Consider the following 18528-nt stretch of genomic DNA (forward strand, 5'->3'; position numbering starts at 1 on the left):
AGGACAGAGGACTCGTAAACTGGAGAACCAGGTTTGATTCTCCTCTGCTGCACACAAGTGGCAGACTCTTAACTGGTGAACTAAGCTTGTTTCCTCACTCCTACACATGAAGCCTGCTGGGTGACCTTGGGCCAATCACAGTTCTCTCAGAACTCTCTCAGCCCCACCTACCTCACAAGGCATTGCTTGCGGGGAGAGGAAGGGAAGGCGTTTGTGATCCACATTGAAATGCCTTCTGGTTGAGAAAAGTGGGGTATAAATCCCAGCTCTTCTTCTGTTCCCCCGACTCAGTCTCTTTTGGGCAGAAAGCGTATGTATGCTCTGTCGTTCTGACCTTTTCCACAGCTCTGCAGCACAACTCACCATCCTGCACAAAAAGGTCTCTGATCTGATCTCTGGCTGAATCAGTTTCAGCTGGAACTGACAGAGCTGCCAACTCCAGGCTGGGAGATTCCTGGAGATGTGGGGGAGGGAGGCTGTGGAGGGCAGGGTTCAGGGAAGGACAGTTTGAGAAAGCTCTGAAGAACTGTGACTGGCCCCAGGTCACCCAGCTGGCATGAAGGTCTTTTCTCACCCATTTCTCTGTTTACAGCCGCCAGGAAGGGGAGGCAGAGCTGTTCTTGAGGTCTAAAAGGAATTCAACAAGAATAAGAGTTTACAAAAGAGCCTCAAGGAAAGTAGAAGTTAACTTACTGAACAGAAACGCTCCATGGCATAGAATAAAAAGTGCCAGAGAGAGAGCTGATAGAATCCACAGGGCAACCTTGTTTAACCCTAAATTAAAATGAACAGGAACAAAGGATGCATACCTCATTAGAACATGTAGAAATTAGTGGAACCATTAATAATAATAATAATAATAATAATAATAATAATAATAATAATAATAATAATAATAATAATAATAATAATAATAATAATAATAATAATAATATACACCTACCCCGCTTAGTTTCTCTTTACGCTCTGTCGGTTCGGAGGGGACGCCGGAAACAATGGTTATCAATAGGGGGACTTTCTCTGCACTCTTCAAATTGGTGGGATGGCTGGTGAGTTTCTCCGCAGTTTCCTAAAAAGGCATGGTGATTTTGAATTATTTCCAATATCAGGTATTACAATCTCTGGCTGTTTTCCAATCCTGTCAACAAGTCAATCAAAGCAGAGACCATTCAAAGTTCAAAGTCAAAAAATTTGAACGTGATTCTAAGGATTACACGAAGGGATTGTCTCAGTTGTGGGGAAAAGCGGGGTATCAGTATCTAACAGAAGCACCAACATGATGTAGTGGTTAAGGTGACACACTAGGCTTTGGGAAACCCAGATTCGAATCCTCACTTTGCCATAGAAACTTGCTGAGTGACTTTGGGCCAGTTGCACTATTTCAGATCTGATCCTGGCTAGTATTTGAATAAGAGAACACCAAGGAAGTCCAGGGCAATGGCAGACCACCTCCCTATGCCCTGTGCCTTGAAAACCCTACTGTGACTTGACAGCAAAAAGAATCTAGTTTCTTGACAAGCTCCACTAAAAAAGCCTGTTGTGTGAACTTCAAATGGAAAACAGAGCCTTGTTTTTTTCTGCTTAACAAAATATAGCAATAAGTTAGACTCACAAATTAACTGGCCTGCGAAGTGCTTCGAAGGAATACTTTGTTTGTCATCTGTCCTGAAGGCCTCCAACACCCTAGAATAGCAATCATAATGGTTTGGTTGGATGTGAGACAATTGCCATTGTTGCTAATGTTGTTAACCCGTTCCACAATACTCTTCAGTCCACAAAAGTACTTTGCAATTCACAGATCATTGAGTGCAGTCCTAGGTAATGTTGCTACAGGGTAATGACTTAAATAATACAAAGCTTAAAGAAGCTCAAGTCGAAATAAAATAAAGTTCTGAAAAACTTTATTAGCCAACTCTGGGCAGAGACAGGATCAGGGGAGCACTCAAAATGGCAGTGTGTTCTCACTTTTATAGTATTAATGACAGGTTACATCAAAATGGCAGCAAAGAATACACCCCAAAATGCCCACATCATCAATCAATCATACAAAAGGTGAAGATTTGCCCTGTTCCCACAGTATTTTGGGGTTGTCCAAAATCCCCATTGGAAGATGTCAGATTTCACCCTTTGACGTAAAGTGAACTAGAAACCCTTGTTTTCTCTTATCATTAATGTTTCTTGTTGTCCTGTTCCTTAAACAAGGAGTTTGAACATTCCCATAGGCCTTTTCTATTGTTTTAGGAAGAAGGCAACTTTAAAGTATCTGCTGGGTACAACAGGATCTCAAAAACAGTTTAGTTTGCACATTTTGTATAACAGTGAACAAAGGGGCATCTTTGGAGCTTATTTAGCTGAGTTAGCATTATTAGTGAAATAATAGGTTTGAGGCCTGCATGATTTCTGGTTTGCAGCTTTTTATGGTTGCCATCTCTCCATTATAAGGAGAAATAATGGAGGGAAAGAAAAGTTTATCTTTCCTTTATGAATCCAAAATCCTTTTCTCTTTCTCTCATATATTTTCTCTCTTGCTTATGTAACCCCCATGCTCAGAATGGGTTGACCCAGTAAGGGGTGGAGACTCAAAGCAGCAAGAGGCTGCAGACCTCATGTAGTTTGGAGGAGACAAGGCTGCCAGACTCGGACCTTGGTTGCTTATAAGCAAGCCCTTAACACCTTGTTTTCTTTTTGTGGTTGTAATGGGTGAGACTTCTCCTGGAAACCTTCATCATTTTGAAGCCTGTTCATCAAGCCCTTGGAGTCTTCAGGAGCCAACCCACTTGCAAAGAAGAATTGGACTTGGCAGTATCAGTAGACTATAAATATAAGGACTTGAAAATGCAACCTGAACAGGACCTTTAAATGTGATGTTAAATGTTGATGTTTAATGTTATGTGTTAAGAAAATAAACCAATTGTTTTTAAAAATTTGTTGTTGCAAACTCATTCCAAGTTCTGCCCCACAGAACCCACAAGCTGAGGTTACACTTACACTTTCTTTCACTTGCTGTTTCTTTCTTCTTCTGCGCTTACAGAATGGTTGCCAACTCCAGGTTGGGAAATTCCTCTATGGAGGGGCGGAGAGGGGTGGGGAAGGCCTGCAGCCCAGCTGGGCCATCCGTGGTACACCTCCCCCGACCAGCGGGGGAGGGATGAAGGTGGTTAGCCCAGCTGGGTTGCCGCAAGGCCATGCGCCCCACATGGAGGTTGGCAACCTAGTCCTAGGCGGAAACCCAGGTGGCTTTTTGAACCTCTGGTAGATTGCTGGACACAGTGTTGGGAACTGAAAGAATGAAGTAAATGAAGGTAAGCTGAAAGAATGAAGAAAAGAAACAGGATAATTTGAAGAGCAAAGTGAAGAAACAAGGTAACTGAAAGAAGGGGACAAGGCTGTCAGGTAAGGAAACAGTCTCAGGGCTGCTTAGTGATCATGGGACTTGAGCAGTGAACACTCAATTGAACCACCCACCCGTTTCTCCACCCACTTCCTCAGGGTGTTTCCTGGATGGACACCCAGGAAAGCAGAATCACTGTGATAGTTTTTGCCAACAGACAGGAAAGGGCAACTGAGAAGACCATGGCAAAAAAGGTTTGTTGGGGGAGACATGACAGCAAATGGGAATGGCCAATGAATAGGAGGAGGCAGATCAGGAGGGCATAGGTATGGTTCCTGTTGTTGCCTTTGACAATGGGTGTGTGTGTGAAGAGATTGCATGCTGGGAGAAATTTTCAGGAGGGAACATTTGATCTGCATCAGTTTGGCATTTGGGGAGAAATTTTCAAGAGTGAACGTTCCATCAGCGGCAGTTGGGGCAGTTAAGCTGAGGCTTCACACTGAGGGGATGGGAAAAAGCTCTCTCCACATACGTGCGTGTAGTTATGTCTCTAGACATTGGTTCTGGTGTGTTTTCTGGGCTGTGTGGCCGTGGTCTGGTGGATTAGGAACAAAATCTACCAGACCATGGCCACACAGCCCGGAAAACACACCAGAACCAGTTGAATCCGGCCGTGAAAGCCTTCGACAATACTCTGTAGACATTGTTTACCGTTCTGCTTGAACTTGAAATCTGAAACAAATGAACTGTCACTACATACAAAAAGAGTTACTTAGTTCAGTGTGTATGGTCACAAATTCAAGCTTCAGATACATTATTTTGCTTTTGCTTGTTTCTTAAGGAATACGCTAACCATTTGTGGGCCGTTAATTTATAGCCAGCTGTGTGACCTTAGATAGAATTGATTTTATATCAGCAGGCTATATGTTATATTTATAAATGCTGTTTAAATCGTTGAGAAATATTTACCTCTCAATAAATGAAAGATTTTTTTAAAGTTGGCTCTGAGCGCTTTGTGTCAACCAAATCAGAATCCACACAGTAGCAGAGAGTTCCTCCTGCTCTACAGGGTCTTTCGGCTCGTCATAAAAATCCCCACCACCAAAAGTGTGATAAAAGACAAGCAAAGGACAGAAGTCACTCAAGCGATCCCCAGTGGCTCTTCATAAGACATGAAAGCGACATCTTTGGGAATACACTGATCTCATCCCATGTTTGGATAGTGATCTTCTCTGCAAGGGATACATTCATCCAAGTCTGTGCTGGAGGGTGGGGAGAGAAGGAGGGACAATGTCAGTGTTCTCCATATCCCATAAGTGTCCCCATATCTTATACTTCAAGAGGAACTTTTGTTGGGATTGTTAGCACAGACCCTGATTCCACACAGTCTCAATGGAAGACAATGAAATCTTCCCTTTTATTCAAACTTGCTTTCAGATCCCAATCAGTCTTAACGAGAGACAGGACCTAGGTTCCAATTAGCCTCTATGGAAGACAGGAATTTGGTAAATCCAAGATATCAAGTTGTAGACAATAAGCAAAAATCAAAACCAATTAAAATTAAAGAATTACTTTTATTCAGATCCAAAGGGTCTGATCAGCACCACGAGAAAATCACACTGAATAACTAGTATCAGAGCTCCTTAAAGCATTTTTCAGGATGCGAGCCAAAAATAAAATGCGTACTAAGCAAGAACATTTATGGATCCTTTCAACATGTCAGGATCTTCATTATTCTCACACTGTTGGTATAGTGAACAAAGAGAACACACTTCTGACAGGCTCCTATCTTGCAAACTAATGTTGCCAAAGAAGCTGGTTAGAGAAAGACCTTTGTTATGTGACTTAATACAATGGAGTTCTCTTTTCTGTTCTGCTGAGTGTTAGTTACATGCTGACAACTTACAGCTTTATGGCAGACATGAGTTATTTTCAGGAAATGGTCCTGTCACCTGCTCTGTGACCAAAATACCAGGATAGGGGCTGGTGGTTACAGGATCACAGCAACAACCAGTCTCTACCTACTTCAGTTTGTGGATGCTAGACTGGACCATTCTGTAAGCAGCCAAGGCCTAATTTCACTATCTGTAGTCTATTTTTGCACATGTGTGTAATTTGCTGCATCCACATTCATGAGCATGCACATGCTGTGTAGACGACAGGCAGCTCAATAATAGTTGCTGCTATCAAAGGCAGGCTTCTTTTGCAGTATAAATGAACAACGAGCCTTTTAGAAAGTGGAGTGAAGAACAATTGATCTATTCCCAATCTGTTTCCCCTGCATCGTTTTATACACAGGCCTAGTCTGATCTCTGAATAGAGCCCGTAGAGTAAGCTACATGCAAGCACATCATCATCCTGGAAGGCAGCGAGGGAGGCCCGAGTTGTCATTTCCTAATGAAAAGCAGTGATTTAATTAGCTCCTGATGGCGCCGTCCCTGCTGTGTGTGGCCATGTAACTGAGTGCGATGCCCCCAGACAATAGGCCCATACAGATGATTCACAATCGTTCTGTGCTTGAGTTGGTGATCTGTCTCCTCAGCACCTGCTGCAGCTGATGGACCCATCTGTGCTCCTTCGAGAGTGTGCGACGTGGCAGCCCTGCACACGTCTGGTGCCATTTCACTTTCTGAACTCTTGTGTTGTTGCTGTTGTTTAGCTATATCAATGAGAGCTCTGAGATGGAGTCGCAAGGGAGGGGACAGGGAGGCCAGACGCACACATGCACAAAAACACAATGAATCCTAACTGGAAAGCAGAAGAGAGTTTCTCTAAGCAACCGTTATACGTGACACAGGTGGATTCAGAGAGGCCCAAATCCATTTAGGATAGAAGATATTCTCTCTCATGCATCGTACTACAATATGGGGCAAAAGCCGCATCTGAACACTGTTGAGAAAGCTTAATTTTCACAATCTTAAATGCCTGTTCTGGAACGTCTACCTTGACCCTAAGTCAGTGTCAGCTGGATCCTATAATTTGGGTGAGGCAGGGTTGTCCTAATAAAAGAGTCCTGCTGGATCAAATCAACATGGCTAAAGGGTCATGGAAGCCACAGATATGTTTCCCAGTGTCCACTGGCTTCTTCACCTCTGCAAACAACACTCAAAGGATTTTCATTAATGAAAATGAAGGGGAAAAACAGAACAGGAAAATAACAAGTCCGGAAATGGTTATTATTCCATTAACTGAACTGGGCAAATTGTGTACTCTACAACATAGGCCTTTCAGGTCACCTGTAGTTAACCAATCATATTCTAGCCCACCAAAAATGTATGAAGAAGTTTGTCACAAAAGTGCCTTTCCCAGTGCTAATATATGTAATGCGAAAACTCCAGTAGGGACCCTTAAGCTATCTGTTCTTGGAACTGTACACATTTTTGGTTTAAGGGGTCTCTGGTTTGGGTGTTTTTGTTTCCAGGCTCAGCATGTAGGGACTCTAAAAGAAATTTTCTGGACCAGGTCACGTCCCAACTGACAAGCAAAGTGCTGAGCTTATCCTGACCTAGTGAGTCACAATTGTGCAGTTGCATTTATTTATTCATTTATATACTGTTTTTTCTCCTCACAGTTGGTACTCAGAGCGACTTTAGAATATTGTTCTTCCCTTTTCTGCTCTCATAACAACCCTGGGAGCCAGGCAAAGGATGTGAGACTGGTCCAAGGTCACCCAGGGAACTTCCATGGTAGAAGCAGGGATGCAAACCCCGATCACTAAGGGTGCTAGTTTGCCATTCTACTCAGCACAATTCTATTTATCACATTCTATTCCATTCTATTTACCACAATAATTCTGTGAAGCCTCTGTTTGACCAAAGACTTAGCCTTACATACATCTCAGGGCTTGGCAGTTTCTCCCTGTGGCTGATGCAAAATGCAATTCCTCCCCTTGCATTGGAAACTGTAACCAAACAGCATCTCTTCCACAGAATGCAGAGAGCTGATTTCTCCTGGTCATTTATGAAGGAAGTTCTTTGGAAAAGTCAAGGACCTTTGTGTTTGCTGAAAATGCCCCTCTGAGGATTTCATCCTAGGAGGGCCCTTGTTTTGAACCTCCCGCCATTTTGAACTTCCCAATACTGTCAGCCATGTCAGTTATTCTAGGGTTGCCAGCTGTGGTGGGATTCAAATAATTTTACAACCGGTTCCGGTGGTGGGATTCAAATAATTTAACAACTGGTTATTTATAAGCACCATTTTAACAACTGATTCTGCCGAAGTGGTGCGAACCTACTGAATCCCACCACTGGTTGCCAGTTTCAGCTTGAGATATTTCTGGACATCTGAGGGCACCGGGTAGAGTTTGGGGAGGGACAGGAACTCAGCAGAGATGTGATGCCATAGATGTGATGCCATCTAAAGGTGCTGTTTCCTTCTAGGGGCCCTATCTAGTGAGCACACTCCTAGCCAGGAGTCTCTTCTTAGCTCAACAGAGCTCAAGGGTCGTTCACGTGCTCAACCTCTCCTCCTGGCAAAAATGTATTCAGGCTGAAACTGCTGACCGTCAAGACTTTCTGGCTCCTGCAGGTATGTGCTTTTGCTGACCACGGTGAAGCAACCCTTGCCTGAAGATCCTGCCCTTCCACTGTCTTACTTCCCTGCAAATCCCTTGAATCCCTCAGGAGCTCCGACACACAGAGGCTCACAGAGCCATTCTGCAGAGCTCTCCCCCACCAAACGGCATCTTCGTCTCTGTTCATCTCGCAAAAGGGGTGGAGCCAACATTAGTTGGCTTCCACTTGGCCCTTGTCTGCTGGAATGCCAGTCCTGGGGGTTTGGGCTTATGCCACCCATAGAACCCAAAGGAAGGCTTTTGGGCAGCAGGGAGGCTTTTCTTTTTGTTTTCATCCTCCCCAACCTGCTGAGAGGCAGAGGGGCATCATATTGGGATCCCCGTCTTAAATATATATATATATTTTCAATTCCAAATGCTCCTGAGCGTACTTATCTCTATTCAAGTGCTTTGAAAAGCTGGGTGGTCCTTGTTTCTCTGTGATTAGTTTGGCTTTTCTCTTAGTAAAGTTGCCAACCCCTGGCAATGGGCAACCCTGGAGGATGAACTCTATGGCATCCAATCCCTGCTGAGTTCCCTTTGCTCCTCAAACTCCTCAAACTCTGCCCTTCCCAGGTTCCACACTTAAATCTCCAGGCATTTCCCAATCTAACACCACAAGTGGAAGACTGCTGGAGCAAAGCCTTTGGGAGAGGATAATTAGAAAGCTGGTAAGGCCTTGTCATTATAATCAAATCCATTAAGGCATCAATAAAGTGGGCTGAATTAAATTACTGGCAGAAGAGGCCAGTCTACTCAAATCAGTTGCCAACTGACTCCAACAAGTAGTGAGACAGCAAATTTGACAAGTGCGAGGACCCTAGCATTTGTCAAATCAACAGAGAAAGCTGTGAACTATTTTCAGGCTTCCATAGAACCTCTGGTAGTGGAAAAGGAGTTTGGATTTACCCCTCCCCCTTCTGTTAGGAGACTCAAAGGGGCTTACAATCTCCTTTCCCTTCCCCCCCTCACAACACATACCCTGTGAGGTAGGTGGGGCTGAGAGAGCTCGGAAGAACTGTGACTCGCCCAAGGTCACCCAGCTGATGTGTGTTGGAGTGCACAGGCTAATCTAGTTCCCCAGATAAGCCTCCACGGCTCAAGTGGCGGAGTGGGGAATCAAACCTGATTCTCCAGATTAGAGTGTACCTGCTCTTAACTACTATGCCACTGCTGCTCCTAGTAGACCGAAGGGCTTTCAACCCCAAACCAAAGGATCTAGCATCTATCTATGTACAGGTGCTATCTCAGGGACTGTACTTCAGGAGGAATTGGGAAAGGGACTGAAATAGAGGGATGATTTGATCTTTATTGAACATGTATAAGCAGGAAAAAAGGCAAGAGAGCAGAAAGTCAATGCAAAATCAATGTCATAAAATTCACTAAATCTGGAGATTAAGTAGATTTATCAGTGATGACGATGATGTTATCCATTCAGTCGTTCTCAACCCTTGGCGACCCGATATGCAAGCTCTTTCCACATTTTTCGATTAAGTACTGCTTCCTTCAGCTGGTTGATGTTCATGCTTGTATCAGCTTTTATGGTATTTAGCCATCATATTCTTTGACGTCCAGATCTTCTCCCGCCACTGAGAAGTCCGAGCATCATAGATTTTTCTAGCGAATTTGATCGCATCACATGACCAAACATTCTGATAATCCTCCTGAGAATCCTTTTTTGGAACTTATTATAACATGGTACTTCACAGCTGATATTGTTTTGTTATGGCAAGGCAGTCAGGACCAAATGCTGCCATTCTTCAGCCGGTTTGACACCTAGGATGAGAATATCAGGTTTGAATTGCATTCAAATGATAGACAGATTGATTTCTTGGATGTTATGGTTGTCCAGAGGGCTATAAAGATTGACAGGTTTATACAAAAAGACCCACTGATAAAAATTCATTTCTCAGGTATAATAGCCATCATATACATTATTTGAAGAACCATTTACCATAATAGCTAATTCTTAAGAATCAGGAGGAATTGTTCGAATACAGTGGATTTCTACAGTGAGGCTACTATTTTAGAGCAGAATTTAGTAACTTGGAGATGTTGGGTTTTACAATTTGTTTATTCTAAGGCCCCTGTTTGTAATAAGAAGGATTTGTTATAAAGTAAGACAAACAAACCTGACCTTGGGAGATTCATCAGCCTAATCCTCAGTCATATAAGTGCTGGATTTAGAAGAGCATAAATGGAAATTGGGACATATTGTATGACAATCTTATTTGTGACAAGAAACTGATCATCTTGTTTAAAAAAACACTAGTTTGAAAGACGCATGGTGCACAGTAGTACTTGCAAACTGTTAACTCAAAACAAATCCTGCTGGGATGTACTTTACCTTAGAACACTGTCCTTGTGGAAACTATTCATTCTGCAAGTTTACAAGCTGCATGAAAAAAAAATTATTAATCCGAATAATTAGAAACAATGCACTGTCCGTAATTTTGAACAAACCAATCAATGTATGATCAGGTAAGAAGTTCGGTGTTGGTAATATTTAGAGAAAACTGAAAATGCACATAGCACAATACAAAATTAATATCCATCTTTAAAAAACAGGTGCCCCTTTGCATACCCGTGGTCCAACAGACTTGACATTTTGGGCTATTATTAGATCTGAACACCTTAGTGATAAAATGTTATTGAAAAAAAGGCAGAATGGACTAGCGGCTCTAGCCCTTTGGGGATTATATGAAAGCATCGAATTGCTGCCTCTTACATGAGGTACAAACTGAATCAGACTATCACACTTCTTTCTGCAACTCCGTTCTCTGTCGTCTACACCATTTTATGGGTTAGCTGTATGTACTTTTTTCACTCGTGAAAGTTTTAAAGTGACATATTTTAAGATTTACATTGTTATCCATGTGTAGTTTATGTAATGCTCCTTCATTGCACCTGTATTATATCTGAAACTTGCTTGTGGATTTGTGGTTCTGCATACCAATCTTTGCTACCAAGCATATGATCACACAACATTTTAAAACAAATGTGTAAGCTTGGGACTCCCTTTTAAGATATTGAGTGTCTTGCGGCTTTAGAAGATTCAAGTCCAGTAGAACCTAAAGACCCACAAAATTTTCAGGGTATAAGTTTTCGAGAGTTAAAACTCCTTCATCAGATTCAAGGGAGCTTTGACCCTTGCAAGTTTATACCCTGAATTTTTTTTTTGGACTCTTAAGGCTACTAGACTCAAATCTTGCTCTTCTACTGCAGACCAACACTACTATCTACCTTGCTTTGAAAAACAAATATTTGCTAGTAAAGCTGAAGACAAATTTGCTGCTGAATCTTAATTTAACTTTATGGTTATCAGGAGTAAGGGGACAGTGCCTCTGAGCTCAGATCTGCTGTGAGGCCTTCAGTGAGCCAACCCGATTCTACTCATCCTAATATATCTCAGTCTTAAAGGAGCTAGGAGTGGGTATGTACAACTGAAGTTGTCATATGCCAACATTTCTTGGCATGGTCTTCCAACTGCGCAATCCAGAAGAGCTCGGTGGGTGAGGGCGGCACCCTCCGGCCTCTCCAAAGGGCTTTTCCGCAGTGCAGGAAGCCCAAGAAAGTTTAAAAGACCCCCAAAGCCCTGAGAATTCTCCATAGGGGAAAATAGGAGTAAGCCACAAGTAACGTGACGTATCTCCACCAGTGCACAGGGTTCAGCCAGGTGGTAGAGATCGACTAAGGTCAGCCCTGTCCCCAGTGCAGCGCTTTGCAACTGCGGGCCTGGGTGATGGCTTCAGGGTTGGGTGGTGACCAGCCACCTGGGTAAGTTGCCCCTCTGCCAGCGCTTGTGCCCCTTGCACTGGCAGAATGGGCACCCAGGCCAGCACAGGGCTCCAGATGGGGATTCAGGGCCACCCTCTGGATTGGGCTGCCCATCTGTTAATGAATTAAATACAATCAATAACCATTCCTCCCCCTTCTTCATTATTCATTTGGTTGGATCCTGCCAGCGTGTTTTCTTTTCTGATAAAAAGGCTATGCTGGAGATCATGGGACCTTCGTGGACAAGAGATGTAAAACAGGGGACTGCAGCGAGGCAGGAAATGGAAAAGGTGGTGGGATTCAATCTGTTGTAGTTTAGTTACATACGTCTCTGTGGCAGTGCTAACCTATTCTGGAGCTCCAGTTTAGAAAACCAGAGACCCACTGCCACCTACTGGCCTGAAAGATGCATTTCATTTTAGCTATACTTTTGGAAACCCATTTGTATAAATAAACTGAGGAACCCTGAAGTATTTTCTTTCATAAAGAGGGGGCGTGTGCCTCTCTCTGAAACACCCAATTATTTTGGCCATGCTTAACCCATTGTTTGAATGTATTCTCATGAGTCAGTTCCCTAATGTCATATTCCTAACAATGTTTTCTTAAAAACCTCACATAACGTTGCTGGACCTGGGATAGTCTGTCTCAGAAAAAGATGTTGGTAGGGCTGTATATTGCTCTGCCACAGAACTCAACATGCCAGACCTTCTTTGTAGTAGAATGCTCTGCTGGGTCCTAGTGCCTACCTAGCCCTGCTCTCCCCCAAATGATTTGAAAGTAAAAATACAATTAACTATAAATGCTCTTCTGTCAAAGCACCATGTTCACTAATGCACAAAATAATGGTTTTGACAAAGGCAGCTCATAAAAATGAATAATTCTCATATTCGTTTGGAACTATATTCTAGTGCGGAAGCATACAATTTTCTTGACGTCAGTCCAGTTCTCTCACCTATATGACTCTGCCTCAGTGACAGGACCATGTCAGCTCAGTCTATTTGCCCTGAAACGCTACATATTCACTTAAATCATTGACTTCAGTAGTTATCATAGTTCCTGACTGAATAAAACATCAAACCTAAAACAACTCACAATCCTCATTACAAAGCTGAAATGCTTTATTGTACTTTCAAATGCTTTTTACTTATGCACCCCTGCGAGGGGCTATTTAGAATGTACAGTGAAGCAGGAAAGCAAAATGCAAGAATCTAACTTTGCAAAACAATGACTTGCATTACCCAGTTTAGAACTGTGACACGTCATCAGAATAGCTATTTTGGCACACTTACATTTCTCCAACTATCATACCATGAATGTTAAAAATAAGATTGTAATGGGAGAAACAAAACGAAAGCACTATTGTACTGCAATACCAGATTTCTTTCAAAAAAACCCTTTAAAGATAGTCCTTATTTCAGAATCAGTACATTTTAAGGATATGTTCCTTTCAATTCTTTTCATCCTGAAGGACCAAGTAATTTGTTACCCGGGAATCCAATCCAATTTGTTACCCGGGAATCCAGTGCTAAATCGTCAGTCCAGAGTGAACCAAGACGGGCGTTTCCGGTTTCGTTCGATGATCCGCTTCCCTTCGTCTTGCTCTGTGGGTTTCTCTCCTTCGTACAGAACAACAGACTCAGTGTAAGGAGCCCTGTGAGGTCCTCCTTCCTGGGCCCGCATTTCGAACCTTATGGCATGCGTCTCCAGTTTCACCTTCTCGTAGCAACGGCTACAAAGAACGTGCTTCTGTTTTACACTGCCGCACTGGGGACAGAGATCGATGTTTCTCTAAAGACAGGAACAAACACAGGCTTAAAATGCATGACTGGAAGGAAAAAGAAAAAGTTTCACAAATGCTAAGGAATTGGGAGGCGGGTGGAACAGGGGCCATTAGTACCTTCTTTCTATTTTCAGGAAACACACTGGTTGCACAAAGCAGCTTTATTGAACTATAGGTAAGTAAGACTGTAGCTCTGGCTCTTAGCCCAATCTCCTCCCATCTTGGAAAGCAAGCAGGGTCAGTCTTGATGGGAGGCCACCAAGGAAGTCTAAAATTGTGGTCCGGAGGCAGACAATAGCAGACCGCCTCTGAATGTCTCATGCCTCAAAAATCCTATGGGATCAGATGTGACTTGTATTTTCCAACACTGAATGAGAATATACACACAAAAGACTTTGAAAGCTATAACTCTGCTGAAGGTGGAACTGTCAGTGCTTATGAATGGAAAGCAATGGGCATTTTGACAGCATTCCCGCAGCCCTGCCTGGTATAAAGTTTGCAGTTATTACGTGCTGTCTAGCAGGTCGTGTCGGAGAGGAATTATACAAAAAACTATTAAGCTGAAAACAGCTGGCAGCGCAAACAGCTGCGTATCTCGAAACACTTGATAAGAATACAACTTCTTAAAGAACTGGACAAAGTCAGTGTAGCAACACAGACCCATGGTGGCGAACCTTTGGCACTCCAGATGTTATGGACTACAATTCCCATCAGCCTCTGCCAGCATGGCCAATTGTAGTCCATAACATCTGGAGTGCCAAAGGTTCGCCACCACTGACATAGACAATCCAATCTTGCATTATTTTCAAATAATTATGGAAACCAAACAATTATGGAAATCATAGGTAAATCATTTAATATACAGTGAATGCATTCATTAATCCTTCATATATGGTCTTACAGGCATGCATTCACTGTGGTGTATCCCTATATTCATTCATTCATTGTACCTTTATTGGCATATTTTTAAAAAATGACGGAAGAGTGTAAGCATATGAAAAGCAATAAAAGAAAAGGTAAAAGGTCCAAATACAGAGTTTACAAGTTTAAATTTTTTTCTAGGTAGAAGGCTACCGCTGAGGCAATATGTGAATTACAATCACTTAGTAAAAAGCGAATAATCTAGAAATTTAATTGGGTGGTCCTTGCTATTGGCAAAGGTTGAATCGAGGACACACATAGGTCATAATATAGTATGTGAGATATAGTATCTGGAGATTTGCAGCCACAGCGGCATAGTCTTTGTTGTTTGGGTATATGGAGATATCTTCCAGCGGTGATGGCTGATGGAACTATATACTTATATAGTTCCGGATTGTCTATGTTACAACACTGACTTTGTTCTTTAAGATGTTCTTTAAGATGTTGTATTCTTATCAAGTGTTTCCAGATACGCAGCTGTTTGCTTCCAGCTGTTTTCAGCATAATCGTTTTCTGTATAATTCCTCTCCGACACTACCTGCTAGACAGCACGTAAATGTTTCCATCATTACTTGAAAATAATACAAGACCAGAGAGTTTTGTATAGTTCTTGGTACAGTGACCCCTCAATTGATTGCTGATACACTGCTGCAGAGGAGGCAAGGTGGGGAAAAACTCAATATAATTTAAAATATGCAGGAGAAAATCAGAATGGATTTGTCAGCCTACATATTCACCCCTACATTCTGTGATGCAAAATTTTAAGATTTATGAGGGGACATTTTTAAACATGCTGCATCATCCAATTTCTTAAAATAATTTGTTGTGACTGTTGCTTTTTCGATAATACTGGACTGTGCATTAAACTGTGGTATGAAATCACTCCATGAGTCTTTTACTAAACTAGTACTTTATTGGCCTTTGACAACTCAACGCCTTACTAAGTTGCAGTTATTGTTATAATACTGTGCTATCAGTGTGCGTGCTGCACAATAGAAGAACAAGACAGACCCCTCCCTATCTTGGGATATATACCATCTAAATGTGACACGCTGGAGGGTGGGGGAGACAAAAATGAAAACATGGAGATAGCATTTGTATTCAATACATCAACAACACAAGCCTTTATTGGCATATAAAACAGGACAAAGTTTTAAAACAAAACAAGGTTAAGAAATACAGTTAAAATTGCTAAAATTACTAATTTCCAGTATAAAATTTGCAACAGTTTCACAAAAGAGCACATCAGAGCTGTTCAGGAGATTGGGTATCTTATAACACTCATGCCACTGAGAACATTTCAAGAAAATGGAATTCATGTATTTCATGCGAATCTTATTGTATTTAGGGCATAGAAACAAAGAATGGTCAAGTGTTTCAACCGTAGTCCTATCACATGAACAAACTCTTTTAGAACGTTCCATATTCTTAAATCTTCCCTCCAGCAGAGCTGAAGGCAGCACATTACATCTTGCAGTAGCCAAGGCTCTCCTCTGGGTGGGATTTATCAGCAGACGAAGATATGCTGCCATAATTCCACGAATTGAACTAAAGTAATTGGGGCAGAATTCAGATGTTTTACTTGACTGTGATCAAGATTTCAAAAATCTATGTTTTTCTGATTTTTTTCTACCCCAAACTTGTTTAAATAGCTTGCTACAGAATACTGCTAGTTCAGAACACATATCTTTTCTCATATACAAAGCATTAAAAGCATCACATCCAGCATTTGCTCTGAGCAATCCTAATAGCGCTTCCGCTATACTTGAAGGCTGTTGTGACTCATTTACACAAGTCACCTAAATGACTTATTCCAGAAGTGAAAGCTTTTAGAGCCAGGCTGCAAAAACAGGAACAACTTATGAAGAGTTCTGTGCAGTCTTACAGTCTAGCCTCACAGTGCCAAAGGTAGTCCCTTAAAATATTTTTTGTAAATGCATTCATGAACAAGCCTTTTTACAACTACTGCTTCTAAATACATCTTCATGCTTATTTATTGCAGTGAGCCAACAATCATGTCAGTACCCATTGCATGCTTGTATTTTCTGTAAACTACAACTGACAAAGAAACTTAGAAACTGAAATAAAACAAAACCCTAATGGTTTACCTTAATTTTTATAAGGTTTCTAGGATTCCTTCTCCTGCAGCGATTCACCTCGATGGTCCGCCTTGACTTTGGAACTGCCATCCAAAATACATTGTCTAAAAAGCTTGGCGTCTCATTGCTTTCAGATTTCTCTCCCATAGGATCAAGCAAGGAAGCTGGACCCTGTACAGCCAATGCAGGAGCTTAGAAACAACAGAGCAATGCATTAAAATTGGCTTGCTTTGCTCTTCAACTCGAGATCAATGTCGTTCTTTTATGTTTTACTTACAGAGCTGCCACAGACATACCTTTCACACAATATTTATAGAATAAAATCATAACATGAATTAAAATTAACCTTGCCATCTTAAATCTAAAAAGATATGGGGGATGGCAAAATGATCAAATAATCTTACAGATCGTGAACCATACATCAACACCCTATAAAAGGTCTTCCTGACCTCTGCACAGTCCCTTTGTTTGGGACTGTCTGAGTATGGGGGAGAAGGTTAAGAGGAGGGAATAACACAAGATGTAATATGTGTGTTGGCGGTAAGTGGTTGGGGAGGCCAGCAGTAAGAAGTGGACAAATTATGGCCTCAACCAAAAGTCCACAGGAACACCGGTCTTACAGACCCTGAAGAACTATGTAAGATCCTGCAGGGCCATGGTGTCAGCTGATAGAGTTCCATTAGGCTGTAATCAGGGCAGAAAAAGCCTGGGCTGGTTAAGGCCAATGTAATGTCCTTGGGGCCACAGACCACCAGAAGATTTCTATCCGAGGACCGGAGTGTCTTCCATGGGCGATATGGAGCGATGTCGTTCTGCAGACCTCGGACTGCTCAGGACTTTAGCGGTTAGCATCAAACACTTTGAATCTATATCACTATGATATCAGATTTTCCATAGCCACCTAAACTTTTATTTTATTTGGCGACCCGGCTTTAGAGGAATTTCGAGCTCTGTTGGATGCTTTTCTGTGCAGAAAACAAACCTATATTTTCCTACTGAGGTTTGAGTTTTTATTCCCACCTGGACAAAGGGACCTAAAGACCTCCTAAGCCCTCAGATTCTGTGATGGAGAGAGGATCTGAACACGGGTTTTGCACAGTCTGGTCCAGCACTCTAGACACTACACACCACTGTCTCCAAAGACTCCTGATTCTCTGTTCCAAAGTCAGCCTGCAAACTCTTTACCATGAGACCCACCAGCCAGAGGAGGCCTCTGACAGTGTTCCTCCTACCACCTCATTTACAACACCCCTTGCTGGAGGGTAGGGCTCTGACCAGGACCCTAGATCTTCCATGGTCCAGAGACAATTGCACCGAGGAGCTGTGAAAGAGAATAGCACACCTACCCCAAGCAGGGCTCTGACTCCCGAGAAACCCCAACCAGCTCCGAAGGAAGCCACGGATCTTAACCAGCGGTGAAGAGACCACCAGCACCGCCGCCATCTTGTCTTTCCTCGCCCCTATTCAGGCCTCTTCAAGAAACCAACGTGGAAACACCGGCGGCCGTTTCTGCCGCGTAGGATGCTGGGAACCAGAGTTCTCGTGGAATCCTGGCACGCCTCTGTTGCAAAGCGACCTGGAGTTGAAGGACTACAATTTCCAGTAGCCTCGCTGATGCACAGCCGGTATGGAATGTAATTCCCGGCAGGCGTAGCGGCACTCCATCAATCTGTCCAGCTAGACTGGGGTGTGGGGGCATTCAGGGCGTAGAGGTAGAAAATGACGCAGTAAAACACTCCCGGTATAAAATTGAACTTTGTGTTTAGTTCAGCTTTCAATTGAAAATCAGATTTTTTTTAAAAAAAAATGTGCAACATAGATGCATATTGAAGTCCCATCACTCCTTGCATCTGACAAAATGGGCTGTAGGGTACAAAAAAGCGTCTGCTGAATAAAATCGTGTTAATCTTTAAGCCGCCACACAAGACTCCTGTTTGATTTTGATGTAAGAGACGGACACAGTTTCCTCCTCCCCGCCCCCCGGAATATTTTAACTTCTGGAACATTTTCCCTATTTTATTACACCTGTCAAAGGGAGGGATTTCAAAGACACCTGAGCACACACAAG

The 18528-nt window shown here is 42.5% G+C and overlaps 1 protein-coding gene and 1 long non-coding RNA gene across 2 annotated transcripts; both read right to left on the bottom strand.

The window, feature by feature from the left end:
- Positions 1-9172: 9172 nt before the first annotated feature.
- LOC125440805 lies at positions 9173-12405 on the bottom strand. The gene is made up of 2 exons (XR_007245751.1): positions 10231-12405; positions 9173-9659 (listed from the first exon to the last, which is right to left on the bottom strand). It is a non-coding gene; the product is annotated as an uncharacterized LOC125440805 (long non-coding RNA).
- Positions 12406-12756: 351 nt separating this feature from the next.
- On the bottom strand, positions 12757-17986 carry MRPL32 (mitochondrial ribosomal protein L32). Its single transcript, XM_048510814.1, has 3 exons — positions 17807-17986; positions 16470-16651; positions 12757-13448 (listed from the first exon to the last, which is right to left on the bottom strand). The coding sequence occupies exons 1-3, from the start codon at positions 17901-17903 to the stop codon at positions 13194-13196; spliced, it is 534 nt and encodes a 177-aa protein (XP_048366771.1). The 5' UTR covers positions 17904-17986; the 3' UTR covers positions 12757-13193.
- Between the last annotated feature and the right edge of the window lie 542 nt (positions 17987-18528).

The sequence above is a fragment of the Sphaerodactylus townsendi genome, linkage group LG11 (genome assembly GCF_021028975.2).
Source record: "Sphaerodactylus townsendi isolate TG3544 linkage group LG11, MPM_Stown_v2.3, whole genome shotgun sequence".
NCBI classification, from domain to species: Eukaryota; Metazoa; Chordata; class Lepidosauria; order Squamata; family Sphaerodactylidae; genus Sphaerodactylus; species Sphaerodactylus townsendi.